The 15,675-nt window shown below is 39.1% G+C and overlaps 1 protein-coding gene across 2 annotated transcripts in view; it reads left to right on the top strand.

Annotated features, from left to right (window-relative positions):
* Positions 1-7,199, top strand: part of adcy9a (adenylate cyclase 9a) — a 171,660-nt gene extending 164,461 nt beyond the window's left edge. Inside the window, exon 10 of one of the 2 annotated variants that reach the window (XM_043711471.2) lies at positions 890-7,199. In XM_043711471.2, coding sequence (XP_043567406.2) covers positions 890-2,045 — 1,156 coding nt within the window. In that variant the 3' untranslated portion in view covers positions 2,046-7,199. Of the gene's footprint in view, positions 1-886 lie in introns of both variants that reach the window. The other variant, XM_043711470.2, reaches the window with a different exon arrangement.
* Positions 7,200-15,675: the final 8,476 nt, after the last annotated feature.

Below are 15,675 nucleotides of genomic sequence, written 5' to 3'. Positions count from 1 at the left end.
AAGGAGAGTCACCAGTTCTGTTGATGTTTTAGCATCATTCATCCTTCAATAAATACTATTTGGACAGTTCATATGTATATTGAATCAATTTTCTACTTTACAGCCAATGGCACATTATATCAAAGTGCTTTGAGACATCCTTAGGACATTAAAGACACAGTTTCCTATACACTAGGACCTCAGGATCCTGAATTAATTTTAAATCTGAAATACATTTTTTTTTCTTTTAGCAAAGGTATTAAGAGGTGTGGGCCAAAGGCAGATATATGCAGCTAGGCCACAGATCAGCCATTATTTCATTGAATGGTGGAATGAGCTTGAGGAACTAAATGGCCTGCTCCTTTTCCTATGTTGAGTAAATCTGGCTACCTAATATTGCATCATTTTAAAAGCAGGCTTATAAACACAGTCTGTGGCTCCTGTGGCCTGGACAGGTTGTAACTTGTCTTAGAACAACATTTAGGCAAAAGTGAGGACTGCAGATGCTGGAGATTAGAGTCAAAATTAGAGTAGTGCTGGAGATGCACAGCAGGTCAAGTAGCATCCAAGGAGCAAGAAAATCGACGTTTCGGGCAGGAGCCCTTCATCAGGAATTAGAAAGTTTAGTCTATTTAAAAGCTTCTCAACCTCATTTGAAAACATGCACGTTTACATTTTTCCCCCCTGCTATTTCCGCAATCATTTTGAATTTTTCATCCATGTAACATTAATCTAAGTTAGAAAGTGTTATCCAGTTGAGCATCCATGTTTATTACAGGCAGTTCTTTGCTTTGAATCCATTCTGTATAGTAAAGCATGACATCTAGTTATTTGTTTTTGCTTGTCATAAAGAAAACTCATTCACTCTATCCATCTCTCTCCATGCCCCCTTTCTCTCCCCCAAAAGCAGAGAAGTTGGGTGCAATATTTCGATGCCAACTTGGAGTTCAAAGAATCTGGAGTTGATCAGACACGAGGTGATTCTGGATATTGTCTTGTTGCTTCTGCTTGTCTGGTTCCTGAACCGAGAGTTTGAGGTTAGTTACCGTCTCAATTACCATGGAAATGTGGAGGCAGATCTTCATCGGCACAAGATACAGAGCATGAAAGATCAAGCAGACTGGCTCCTTCATAACATCATCCCAGCCCATGTGGCTGATCAGCTCAAGGTAACTCCTCATTACTCCAAAAACCACGAAGATGTTGGAGTTATTTTTGCCAGCATAGTTAATTTCAGTGAATTTTATGAGGAGAACTATGAAGGGGGAAAGGAATGCTACCGGGTGCTGAATGAACTTATTGGTGATTTTGATGAATTATTGAGCAAACCCCAATATAACAGCAATATTGAAAAGATTAAAACTATTGGAGCTACTTACATGGCAGCTTCTGGGCTGAATCCATCACAACGGCGTGATAGCAACCATCCGCATAGTCACCTACAGACACTTTTTGAGTTTGCCAAAGAAATGATGAAGGTCGTAGATGAGTTCAACAAGGACATGCTATGGTTCAACTTTAAATTAAGGATTGGTTTCAACCATGGACCCCTCACTGCAGGAGTTATTGGCACTACAAAGCTACTGTATGACATATGGGGTGACACTGTCAACATTGCTAGTAGGATGGACACTACAGGAGTGGAGTGTAGGATCCAGGTGAGTGAAGAGAGCTATCGAATATTGAGCGAGATGGGCTATGACTTTGATTACCGAGGGACGGTCAACGTTAAGGGTAAAGGTCAGATGAAAACATACCTGTACCCAAAAAGCACAAACACTGGGATCATCCCATCACACCAGCACTCAGTGTCTCCAGACATCCGAGTGCAAGTGGACGGAAGTATTGGGCGGTCACCTACAGATGAGCTTGCCAATCTTGTGCCTTCTCTGCCAGTCTTGGACAGATCCGGTCACTGCTCTGCTAATACTGAGGCTAATGACTCATCCTCTGCATGTCAGAAGGTCACGAAAGAGCAGATTAAGGAAGCTGACGACAAAGTGGGTGATGAGGATCCAGAGGAAATGAATGAACTGACAAAGTTACAAATATCTAGCCAACTATGATGCATCTTTTCGTACCACAAACCGGCTTCACCCGGGAGGAATCAGTTCACGTTGGTAGTCTGCGTGACATGATAATTAGCTTTCCGGTTTTTAATATTTCATTTTATGTCCTGATTGCTGTGTGGATCACAGTAACACAGGATTCAGCTCCATTGCAAATGTCTGTGCTGTTTTTTGATATTAAGTGCCTTTGGAAAAACTGAAGTATGTACTTCAGGTAGAATGGATGGAGGTAACTGAAAGCATGGCTTAATTTTAGAACCCTGGATAAAGCTATGGTTACATCCTTCCTCCACCTTTTCTGTTGTCCATACACCTCACTCCTGTCTCATTTTCTTCCTCCATGCAATTTTATTTCTTGTACTTTTTGTACCTGTAGTTAAAGTAATCTTTTAATTTGGGCATCTGAAAACAACCACTGAGGGTGGATGTTGGTGAAAGCGTTCAGTACACAAGGAGTGGGAGGGATCTGGTCAAGTAAATTATTAACAATCCCTGAGTAAGTCCTGATTTATTCCAAATTATGAAACGAATATGCCAGTTCAACCTTGAGGATACAGCCCTGTCTTTCATTTTCTTTGACTGTACCTACAAACCACATGTTGAAAGCAGGCTGTGGATGGGTTTCATATGCACTCTTCCATGCTGGTGTCTAGAGAGCTCTGATTCTTTTAAATTCTTTTCAGTCAATATAAGTCTTGAGTTCAGTGTTTGTTCAAATCTGTATAAGAAAAGTTTTGAATGTTGAACAGCCTTATTCAGTATAGAGAGTTGAATTAATGTAAATATTTGCATTGATTCCAGGTTAGAAAACAGACGTTTTGATTATCCCCAAAAGCTAAATGTTCTCATTAAAAGCCCTGACACATTCTGATTCGAGATCTACTTTCAGTTCTTAAAGTTAACTATAGTTAGAAATAGAGGTGTGGAATAAGGCAGGACCACTACCCAGACCAGTGGGAGACTCTTACTGCTGAGCAGATTCCAGTCATGGTCCACCTGACCACAAGCTACCCACGGAGTAATGTTTTGTCTTGTAGCAGTCAGGTTTTGCTGCAGTAACAAGTCACTTTCCAGCCTTCAAGAAGGGGAAAGCAGAATAGTCTGATCACTACACAAAAGGAACATTTCTGCCAAACCACATGTGCAGCATTTCCAGAAGCGATGGAGTTGTCTGTTCCTTCCTCTTAACTCTAGGAAGGCTATGGTGGGCTAATGTGCAAATGACAAAAATTGTCGCTAACAAATACTTTATTTAAATGTTTTTGGAAGGCTGGACTTAAATTTATGAAAGCAACAAATGACATTTATTTCATTGTAATGATTTTTGATATAAAAGGGTTCAGTAAACATTCCATCATTACAAAAATTCTGCATGTGGTGATGGACGGTATGCAAATAACGGCACCTCCTTTATCTTACCAAATTGAATAATGTATATTATTGATGCAGTTTTCACACTAGTTCAGAGAGTGTATGAATTGAATTGTGTGCATCCCTTAAAAATAGTATACATTGTTCAGATCTGTGTTACTACTGGTGTTAGTAAGAGATTTTCCCCAACTTGTTGTCTCTCTTATTTCCAACATAAACTCTATGGTGTATTTTATTTCAGTTCTGCTTTTGTTTGAAGTTTTTGGTTTATACATATTGAAACCTGTAACAAGCAACTGTTGACACTTTGAGACTGTGTCAGGAAATGTAAGCCATTCTGATACTGTGATTTGTTCTTCAGACTCCTTATTGTGAGGTGTCAGCAAATTGTCATACTTTAAAAATCAGTTCTTCATTTAACTTGATTCTTGACATTTCATCAAGTGGAGTACTGGTTTACATTTTCCCACTAAGTACACAGACACTCTGGGTGAACTATTGGAAAACTGTCCTGCTGGAATTTACCCTTAATATGACTGTATCTTTCCCCAACATTGGGTGAGAATTGATAGATATTTTTAAAAATGCAATTTGAGGATGCAGTGTCAAACAATGTATGGAATAATGTTAAGATGTTTGTAATAATGATAAACCAGTGTTGGAATTATGTTTTATTGAACAGTATTAAACTGAACAACCCCAAAATGATATTTATGGGGATCTGTGGCATGGTATTTTCAGGTTCTGTTGGTTTAAGTAGATGGATCTAGTTTGAGATTCTTTGACCATGTTGTGTGCACCCTCTCTTGTGAGATCCGAAATCCAGATGCATTGGGGCTTGAAATGACATTGTTCTAGATTCCTACTTTATAGCAAGGTCTCGATTGTGGCAGCCTGGGTGCTCAACTCACATAGGGAACTTGTTCAGCATGGATCAGTATGTAAATGCATATTCAGGCAGCACAATAGTGCAATTGATAATCGTCTTGGCAAGGTTTCAAGTATTTGATCTGATCAATGCCTCTCCACCAGTAAGTAAACAAGGCACTCTTAACGAAATTGGTCATCAGGTCAAAAATCTAAGGATGAGTGAGGTATTTAGTCACCCCTTTAATCGATTGCATCTTTCTGAAATACATTTTTATAAAAAATGACAAAATGCCTAAATTCATTTTAAGCTGCCTTTGGTTTCACTCAGCTTCATTATTTTAGTCCAAACCATCTCCAAATTTTGCAAATCCGGCCTTCAATCAAACAACTTGTGTGTACACATACTTTGATTTGATAGTGTGTTTCTTCTGATTGGTCTTGAATATTTAATACACAAAAGTAAAACTATAAAAACTACAAAGGGATTAGGCCACTTTTATCCTCAAATTATCATAATTGTGTAGTATGATTTGATTCCATATTTAATATTTAAATGTTGGTATTTATATTAAAGATTGAACTGAAACACTAGCAAGTTCTACATCAGTAACCAGATTTCTGGTTCAGAGATTCAGAGATCATCTTATAGTCAGAATGAGAAGTTGCTGTTCTCTCAATTTATCACCTGGGTACCTGAGCAAGAGCTCTGCAGTTAATTCTAAGCCCTAGGTACTCTGTCTTTCTGCAGACAATTATCCTCTCAAGTTCACTCAAATTGAAACTTCTGCCCTAATTGCACTGTTAAAAGTGGAATGAAGATACCTTGTATTAATGAATGAAATATATCTCATCTTTGTATAATTCAAACTCAAATCTTTTGTCTGAGGCCTAGAAATAATGGTGTGAGATTACCAACCAGTCCTGACATGCTGGGGTTTACTAGAATATGTCACCTGGACTGCTTCAACTCCTCATGGGAAAATATCTCGTCTTTTACAGCAGAGTCCAAAAGGTCTGAGTAAGTGGAAAACATGACCTGATCTCTCAGACAAGTTATAGCTTTTAATGAAAAAATTTGTCTTGCTCCCCACAGTTTATCTCCTTAAGGTTTGCACATGGTTTACAGTGAAATTCCCACCTGTGAGGTTTCAGCACATTTTCCAGATATGTGGCAAGTTTTTGTTTCATGTGTGTATTTCTTTCTAATTCATCATCTAAGTCACTGTAGTTCTGGCCAGGAAGCCTGCTCCATACTACTTCCAGTAATAGTGACAACAACACCTGACATCCAATTAGCACATCAGAAGTGATGGAGCCTGTATTCCAGCAATCTGTTGCAGGTTCTAGCAGACTGGACAGCTGTTCAGTATTTTTCAACTCTATTTAAATTTAATAGTTGTATAAATTATTTGATCAGTAGTTTGTCCATAAGAAGCTCTGCACAATTGAAGTCAGGCTTCGCAACAATAGCAGTGAACACTCAATACCCTCCCCACCACTTTTCAGGATAGTCTTTTGTGGCATACACTATTCTAGCTGTGTTAGTTTTCAATTTCTCCCTCACCTCCCTGCCCTAAGTAATTTGCCAAAACTGACCATTAAAGGACAAATCAGTACTTTTTAAGACAAAAGGGTGTTGGTTTTAATTATTGTATAACATATTGTATATTATATATTGTTTACACTTGGGCATAACCATGACTGCTCTATTGAGGTGTGGCAGTGCTGTTGAATGCAAATTGCTCCAAGCTGAACAATTTCATCCTTTTAGTGCTTTGACCATCCTAATTTGATATTGCTGGAGTGCAGAGAAAGTGCATTCAGTCTGTTTTTGAGTGGGATTCAGCTGAACATTATATATGTGGATTCAATGGCCTCTTTCTCCTACCTCACATATATGGACAGACTTTGTACACAGACCCCTCCATTAAAACACACAATCATGGTTCAGACCCATTCTTGCACGATGTGTGCAGTTTCTATCAGTGCAGACTTTACAAATTGAGTGTGCATCACTGTGGAATTTTATTACCTTTCTCAAAAGTGTTGTCTGTTTTTGAGAGACGCTGTTCCAAATTTTGTTCTTCCCTATTCCCTATTCCCCTCCCCATCACAGTATATAACTGATATTTATCAGAATTAGCCATCTTGAATCCTTATATATCCTAATTACCACATGCTGAGACACTCCAGTGATGAGCAAACAGGGTTGGCTAGTTAGTTGGTCTGGAGGGTAGCTGGGGGATTTTAGATAATGCAGACCAGCCCACTTTGATTAGATAATCTTTTCTGTTGTACCTTGGCGTTTGATCTTCCCAATAATTTTGTTGCAAAACATTAATTGAAGGAGTCCTTGCACTTCCACTTTCAGCCCAAATAAACAAATATGGAATCACACTTGTCCATTTGAGACTCTGCCTGAAGAATGTCATCACACTCTAGCTTGAGCCATGCAGTGACATTTGCAAAATTACATAGCTACAGCCAATGCAAAGATGGATCTTGGAATACCAAACTGGCCTAAGCACAGCTGCTGAGACCTGCCAGCTGCTGCTAGAACATAGCCCTAGCTTGTGGTAGTCATGAAGGAGCAGTTCTCTGAGCAACACTAAAGGCAGTGACTGTGTGTGGCCTGTTGGGTGTATGGGGTTTATGCGTTGTGGAAAGGGGAGTGCTGCTTTGCAGTTGGTTTCACTTGTAAATAGTTTGCCTATGCTTTGTTGATAAAATGTATGTGAAATATTAAGCTATATGTATATAGATAAGCAATATATGACTTATTACTACCAATCTGTAATCAATTGTATATTAAAAACCATTTTACTGTGAATAACAGGACATAATTTCACTGTAAATGTTCAGAGTACCATCTGTCAATTGGTACAGTATTCATAATAAAGCTAAACATGAGTTGTGCTGTGAGGCACAAGTATTTCACTGTGGGAATCTGGACAATGAGGACTGAATCATACTAGGCTGGTAAGTTCAACTGTCCGTGTGCGTGTCATTTTAAAAAACAGAGAGCATCCATACCCCAATGTTTTCAACAGCAAAAGACTCTTACCCAACTCTTAATTATACTGATGCACATTGATATATATTAATTTACATTGTGATCATTTTTTTCTTGGCTGTCTCTGAAAACATGGTTCTGTGTTAAGAGCTCTCCTAAAATCGTGTTTATTTTTGTATTTATATTTACTAGCTTTCCTTGATTGTCTTTACTTCAGTAGGAATTAAATATTCCTACTGTCAGCGAAATTAAACTTTGCAGATCTTGGAGAATCTTAAAAATCATTGTTTGACATAATGATACTGCTGAACTGTAAGAATGTTTCATCCCAATATAAGAAGGAATACTTCTAAGGAAAAAATTGTTAATCCATTTGTACAGGTGAGTTTTCTTATCTCATATTTTGCATATCCCAGGATCTTCAAACTTGAGTGAAGCTGTTTTCTTGCTCAGCTGATTGAGTTATTGATCTGCAATCGAAAATTTGTGTTAAATAGTACAATGCTGGACTTAAGTTTTTAAGGATAAGTGCCATATCCTTACAGGACACCTTTTGACTTGTTTCCGATCTACTAAACGTAAGTTCCATTAAATCAACAAACTTGATAGTGCATTTTATGTATTAGTCTTGGTTCAGTGATAGCATGCTCAGCCAAGCTGGAAAGTTCAGCTTGAAGTCCATTCTGCAAATTTGAGTACATGGTCCAGACCGATATTCCAGTGCAGAGGAAGTGCTGCACTCATGCTGATTATCAATTGCGACATTTATTTCTGTCTGACCCCTTGGGTGGATGTAAAAAATCTGAATGCAGGCTAGGCAACATTGTCTCAAAGACAGGGTCACTAAAACAAATGATCTAGCCATTAATATAAAATAAAAAAAAAACTGTGGATGCTGGAAATCTGAAAGCAAAACATAGTGCTGGAGCAACTCAACAGTGTGGTAGCATCTGTAGAGGGATAAATAGAGTTAACATTTTGAGTTTTAGATTAGATTAGATTAGTTACAGTGTGGAAACAGGCCCTTCGGCCCAACAAGTCCACACCGCCCCGCCGAAGCGCAACCCACCCATACCCCTACATTTAACCCTTACCTAACACTACGGGCAATTTAGCATGGCCAATTTACCTGACCTGCACATCTTTGGACTGTGGCTCTTTGTCAGAACTAGCCATTAATCTCTTTGTGGGATCTTGCCAAGTCTTGCATAACCTAAATTCCCATTGTAATAAAATATAATGCAGTACCTTCCTAACTCTGGCTAATTGATAAACACCACCCTCAGCCAGAAATGTCAACTAGATGATTATTTCACTTCCTCCCAAGGTCCCAACCATCACAGATATCAGTCTTTATATAACATGATACCAAATAATATCTGAACATATGGGTTGCAGCAAAATAGATGGCTTACCCTGCTTTTTTCTGAGATTACTCGACAGTGGTTGGAGCCATACCAACCACAATCACCTCTGCTCCAGGACAATGCTACAGGAGTAGGATAGTGTTTTAGGCTTAATTAAAGCAGGCACTGAAGATTATCTCCCTTCTTCAGAAATTAGGATATTTTCTAATGATTGCACTGTAGCTTTAATTATACTGACACACATTTATTTGAGTTTATGTTGTGTTCACACTTTTTTTCTTGGATGTCTCTGACTACACAGCTTTGTATAAAGAGCTATCCTAAAACCATCTTTTTGTTCTTACATTTACTAGCTTTTCCCTGATTGTATTTACATGCAGCATTTTTAATTGATAAGTAACGTGTGCATCAACCTAGTGCTAGTTTAGTTACTTCCCCTTTAATGATGGACATTACTGTTGCTGAATTCTCCAGCATCACCATCCTGGGAATCACTATTAATCATAAACTTAACTGGGGTAGCCACCCAAACACTATATAACTCAGAGGAAGGTCATGGAAGCTCCTATAAGTCAGTATTTTCCACTTAGGCACTCAAACTTTAAGAAAACTTTAGAGGTTCCACACATTCCAGGACCTAGCAACCTACCTGATTGGTACCTAATGCACTGCCTTAAGAATTCTGTCCTTTTGCCATCAATGCACTTTGGTTGAAGTGTATTATTTACATGATGCACTGTAGCAACTGGTTAAGCCTTCTTCGATAGCACCTCCCAAATCTGCGCGCTCTTATCTAAAAAATCAAAAGCAGCAGATTTATGGGAACACCACCACCTGTAGGTCCCCTTCCAATCGTTTTCAAAAATATACATACATAGCTCTACATATTTTCTGGATGAATAGTTTGAAACTGACATTACCTGAAGTTCAAAACAGATCCATTTCTCAATGCTGCATCAACCTTGACTTAGGCCCTTCACTATACTTGGAACTGTAGTTTGTAGTTACAATATCCATTTCATGTCAAGTGCACAACCTGAGGAGATTTTGTTTTCATTTCAAAGTGTTGGAAAATCTCTGTAAATTTGGCATCATTTGTGGAGAGAGAATGTTCATGTTTCAAGTTCCGCATGACGACTTTGGAATGTTTTTTGTGAAGGTGGGGGGAGAGAGAGTGGAAAGGAGGAGAGATAGGGGTGTTTAATACAATATAAAGTTGGGGCACTTTTTGGAGCAAAGCTAATTGAGGGAGGTGTGATAGAAGTGTACAAAGTTATGGCAGGCATGGATAAGGTTGACAATGAAAACTGCTTACATTCGCTGATATTTCAAGCAATAGAGAAACTGATTTAAAACTTTGGAGATACCAGGGAAATGTTCTTCTTACACAGTGAGTGATGACCTGAAACTTCCATGAAGGTAATGAAAGCAAAAATAATCCTGTTCAATTTCAAAGGAAATTGAACAGGAATTTGAAGAACTTGGAGGGCTATAGCGATATAATGGACTGAAGTTCCAGACTTTATTGGCTGAATGGTCTCCAGACCTACAAATGGCTGACTTTGACTCTGCTTTCATCAAAGATCTTCAGTGACAGAGGACTGGAAGACTGTTTGTTTATACCCAGTTCACAGACAGCACAATCTTGCATAAAATGAATTTGCTGATACTTGGCTAAGTCATCACTACCTGAAGCCACCTTCTACCTTCAGTCTGCTGATCTCACAACAGTCTTCACTTCCAAATTCCACTGTATCCCAGGTTGGAAACATAGGCCATTACTTAATCACATGCAGTCAAAGCCTTGGAACACTACATAACTTCAGTTTGGGTATGCTTACATCTGTTGGACTGCAGCAGTTCAAAGAGACAGTCAACAACCATCCTCTCGAGGTTAGTTTGGGATGGGCCACAAATTTGCCAGTGCCATTTGCATCTGATGAACAAAATTTTTAAAGCTCACTGATTTCCAAAGCAAAAAATAATGTTTCCAGAATGTGGCTTTCATGAAATTTGTATACCTGTTTGTTCAAGAATAGCAGAAAGAGAAAGCTGGAGAAGACTTGACATCATTCTCAGTCATCCAAAGACACACAATGGATCTGGTTCCTGCTGAAATGTTTCATGATGTAGTCATGTCTTGACAGTGTCATCAATTCATATTAATGGACCATTATTGCCTGTGATCCAGGAGCTGAATTCTCCATATTCTGCCTGTGCTGCGATGTATACTCAACTAACAGTTCCTTGTTATACTTGATAATTTACCCATTACCTTGTTCATGATATTTTCCAAGAATGTCACTCATGAACATTGGATTGTAGGCTTAATTTAGAAGCAAATAATGAAATAAAACAAACATTGATTTTGGATTTTTGTAATACAAGTAAAAGTAATGAGTTAGTTATCTATAGTGAGCACTTATTTATAACACTGTGTTCTGGATGTAGGTTTGCTTGCTGAGTTGGAAGGTTCATTTCCAGACATTTTGTCACCCTACTAGGTAACATCTTCAGTGGGCCTCCAAGCGAAGCACCACTGATAATTCCTGCTTTCTATTTATATGTTTGGGTTTTTAAATGGGTTGGTGATGTCATTTCCTGTGGTGGAGTCATTTCCTTTTTTTTCTCAGGAGGTGGTAGATGGGGTCTAACTCGATGTGTTTGTTCTCATGCATGTCTCTGTCTAGCTTGATCTAGGATGGATGTGTTGTCCCAGTTGAAATTGTGTCCTTCCTTATCTGTATGTAAGGATACTAGTGAGAGAGGGACATGTCGTTTTGTGGCTAGTTGGTGTTCATGTATCCTGGTGGCTAGTTTTCTGTTTGTTTGTCCAATATTGTGTTTGTTACAGTCCTTGCATGGTATTTTGTAAATGACATTAGTTTTGCTTGTTGGCTGTATATAGGGTCTTTTAAGTTCATTAGCTGCTGGTTTCGTGTGATGATGGGTTTGTGGGCTATCGTGATGCCAAGGGGTCTGAGTAGTCTGGCACTCATTTCAGAGATCTCCTTTATAGGGGAGAGTGGCTAGGGTTTCTGGACGTGTTTTGTCTGCTTATTTGGGTTTGTTGCTGAGAAATTAGCGGACTGTGTTCATTGGATACCCATTCTTTTTTGAATCCACGGTATAGGTGATTTTCCTCTGCTCTGCGTAGTTCGTCTGTGCTGCAGTGTGTTGGCTTGTTGAAATAATGTTCTGATGCAGCTTCGTTTGTGGATGTTGGGGTGATTTGCTTCTGTAGTTCAATATTTGGTGCGTCTGTGTTGTTTTCCTGTAGACGCTGGTTTGAAGTTCCCCATTGGCCGTTCACTCTACTCTGACATCTAGGAATGGCAGTTTGTTGTTGTTTTCCTCCTCTTTAGTGAATTTTATGTCACTCACTGAGAAAAAGAGCAGGAAATGACTCCACCAATCCAAAGAAATCCAAACATATAAATAGAAAGCTGGAATTATCAGCAGTGCCTTGCCGGGAGGCCCCTGAAGATGTTACCTAGTAGGGTGACGAAATGTCTGGAAATGAACCTTCTGGTTCAGTGAGCAAACCTACATCCAGGACCTCAACCTGAGATATAAATCTTCTCAAAACTCGCCACTATCTGTGTTTTGTCCTGCATTCTTTGATGATTTTTTTCTAGTTCTCTACTCCAGAACAGATTTCTGTAGAATTTCTTTATGATCTCTTCAAATTGTCGGCTGTTTAGTGGATATTATTTTTGTATCATCTAATAGCTTCGCTTAAATTTCAATAATGGAAAGTCGTTGTTAAAATTCGACACTGCCTCAGTTTTTTTCGTTGAATTAAACACTGCTTTCTGTATAAATACAAATTTCTGTGTGCTGAGACGCAATAAATAATTTTCAAGTCATAATAGTTCTTCGATCTTAACAATACAAGCTGAGCTGGAATAGGCCATTCCTTGGACTCATCTACTCAGGAATAATTTGTGGAAAGCAGATTTGTCTGTCCTTTTTCAGATTTCTGTCCTTTTTCGGATTACTAATGAAATTTTACAACAACTCAAAGAATCAACCTTAACTACTGCCATCAGTAAGATTCCTCAACCAAGAAACATGAGTATAGTCTATCAGACAGAATACTATTCATCTGCCTCAGAAAAGCTGCTCCATGCTGAATTAATGGTTCCTGGCTCTGTTTACTAAAATCTCTACTGTTTGAAGAGTAAATTCAGACTCACTACAAATCTTAAATGACTGGACCATTTGTGTCAATGGAAATTCCATCACCAAGAGTTCTTATCTTTTTAACTGGACCTTTAACTTTGGATTATTGGATAACCTAACAACTCATTGACAAGTGCACCTCCAATTCTATTCATGATTTCCCCACAAACATTTATTGCTCCACCATTGGCAGCCATCCAGCTACCTGAATCAAGTCTAGAAATTTATCTTTAAACCTGTCCTCTATTTCCATTTCTATAAAACCTGCCTTTTTGACCAAGCTTTTAGTCATCTGCCCTAACATTAATTGCATTTTTTTTCAAATTTTGTTCTAACACTCCCAGGAAGTGACTTGGGATGTTTTGCAATGTTAGTAGTGCTCATAGTGCAGGTTGGTGTTGTATTTGTCCAATATCACTAACCTTCTGTTATTATCATTCACTGTGATAGCTGCTTGTGACTATGATTGGCAACCATTTTAAAAATGCTATAATTTGCATCTCTTTCTTATATGTTTGATTCAATTTTGTCTTTTCTGATGAGCCTTCTATCCAAAGCCTTTCTATTGGAATGATTCTTGATTGCACTAAAGATGTGTCAAGTACTACCTTTGTCTAATATCTCCTCCCATTCTTTTTTTAGTTATCCAGGATGGAGAGGAGCTTGATGCTGATGTTTAATCCAGTTAAAGTTATACCACAACTTACCTTTCCGGTGGCTCTGATTTGGATCATAATTGGAGCAAGAGTCTTCCCTGATTTAAGGTTCTTTTAAACAATCTGTGCTTCAAGATATTTTCCGTTGTCTCCCATGACCAACAAGGATTTTTAATCTTGGACCGTGTTATAATGCGGATCCTTACTAGAAGAGTTCCTTCATCTTAGATGGCTTTCATGTCCTGTGAATGTTGAGTAATTCTATGCTAGTTTGCGTTGGTTCTTTCTTCACTGGTGCTATTGCTCACATTTCCAGTTTAAATTTCAATTTGTAGAACAGCTGCAGATCAATAAAAATTGGGAGGTGCAAATGATGAATCTATAATTATGTCTCTCCAGTTTCTGAGTAAACTTTTAGTTGCATTTAAAATAAATCCCTGAAAGTAGATAATAACTCTACAGCATAAAGACCTAAATTTCCACCTAATTGAGTGAAAAAGAATGGAAATTTTCTACTGGCATAGAAGCTATTAAATGAGGATTCCTTTGCTCTAGTTGATTAAATGACTATAGCTTATCGACATTGAATTTTTTTGTTTCACAGGGTTGCAGGCAAATCCAGTTCTGGGTAAAGAACCCAACAAGCCCTTGTTTACAATTAACTGTCTATTTTAAATAAACTTTTAAACACCTCTTCTGCTTTTTGAAATAATGGCATGATATTTTCTTTTCATCTGAGCTGCCAGAAAGGTTCTGATCATACACCATTCCCTCTATTATTCTTATGGGTCAACTTAGATTATCTGGAGTGAGATTTGAATCCGTAACCTTCAGCCTGAGGCAAAATGCTACGGCATTGAGACTACTTTTGAGACCTAGAAATCAGTTCAAGACCTCAAAGAAACACAAAATAAATTGTAGTTAAGTACCAAGTATTTAAAATAGGGTCCTATTTACTTCTAGCTCTGCTTGAAGGGCACCTAAATACCTTGAAATGGGAGAATGTCATGGGATTCAAGTGAGTAAGTGACCCTATTATTTCAACTCCTCCCACACAGTTTCTCTCGAATCATGAGTGGCATGGATAGGGTAAATAAACAAAGTTTTTTCCCTGGGGTTGGGGAGTCCAGAACTAGAGGGCATAGGTTTACGGTGAGATAGGAAAGACAAAGGGGATTCAGGGCAACATTTTCACGCAGAGGGTGGAGGATGTATAGAATGAGCTGCCAGAGGAAGTGGTAGAGGCTAGTACATTTGCAACATTTAAAAAGGCATCTGAATGGGTATACAAATAGGAAGGGTTTGGAGGGATGTGGGTCAGGTGCTGGCAAATGGGACGAGATTAAGTTGGGATATCTGGTTGGCATGGACAAGTTGGACCAATGCTGTACATCTCTATGACTTGAGTGTCTGGTGACTTATGATGGGAATTTTAGTTTTCCTCCCTGATGAGGGATCTGGCATATAAAATGTTTTTGGATTGCACAGTAGGATCAGACATGCTATCTTCGACATCAGATGTAGGACACATCATTGATGTGGCTCAGGTTAGGCTAATGAACAGCGTCCAAAAATCATTGGGTGCCTTAATGGTTTGAACATTACCACAAGGTGGAAAATGGCCTCATACCCTAGGATTTGTTGTTTATATTTTTTTTTAGGAAAACACCCGGGTGGCCAGTGACAAACACTGCCCTTCACATCAAGGGGCAGTGCTGTGTGATCAAAACAGTGAAGGGGAGGGTAGGGACTAAATCAAAATAGAATTGGAGGGAGAAATGATGCACTCCACTCCCTGCGGCGCCCACCTCTCCCTGAACAACTCCAGGGTATTGGTCGACACCGTGTGCTCCTTCTCCAAGGACACCCGGGCTCTAACGTAACCGCGGAAGAGGGGCAGGCAGTCGGCCCTAACGACCCCCTCCACGGCCCGCTGCCTGGATCTGTTAATGGCCAGTTTGGCCAGGCCCAGGAGCAGACCCGCGAGGAGGTCTTCAGACCTGCCCTCCCTCCTCCATACCGGGTGCCCAAAGATCAGGAGCGTGGGACTGAAGTGCAGCCAAAAATAGAGGAGAAGGTTTTTAAGAAAATCAAAAAGGGAGTGCAAATGCCCACACCCAATATACACGTGGTCCACGGACTCCACAGCGCCACAGAACAAGCAG

Source organism: Chiloscyllium plagiosum, unplaced genomic scaffold (assembly GCF_037043375.1).
Source record: "Chiloscyllium plagiosum isolate Xiang-an unplaced genomic scaffold, Cpla_swu_hap1 HiC_scaffold_20, whole genome shotgun sequence".
Classification (NCBI taxonomy): Eukaryota; Metazoa; Chordata; class Chondrichthyes; order Orectolobiformes; family Hemiscylliidae; genus Chiloscyllium; species Chiloscyllium plagiosum.
The sequence above is the reverse complement of the archived record's forward strand: the minus strand, read 5'-3'. Positions and strand labels throughout refer to the sequence as shown.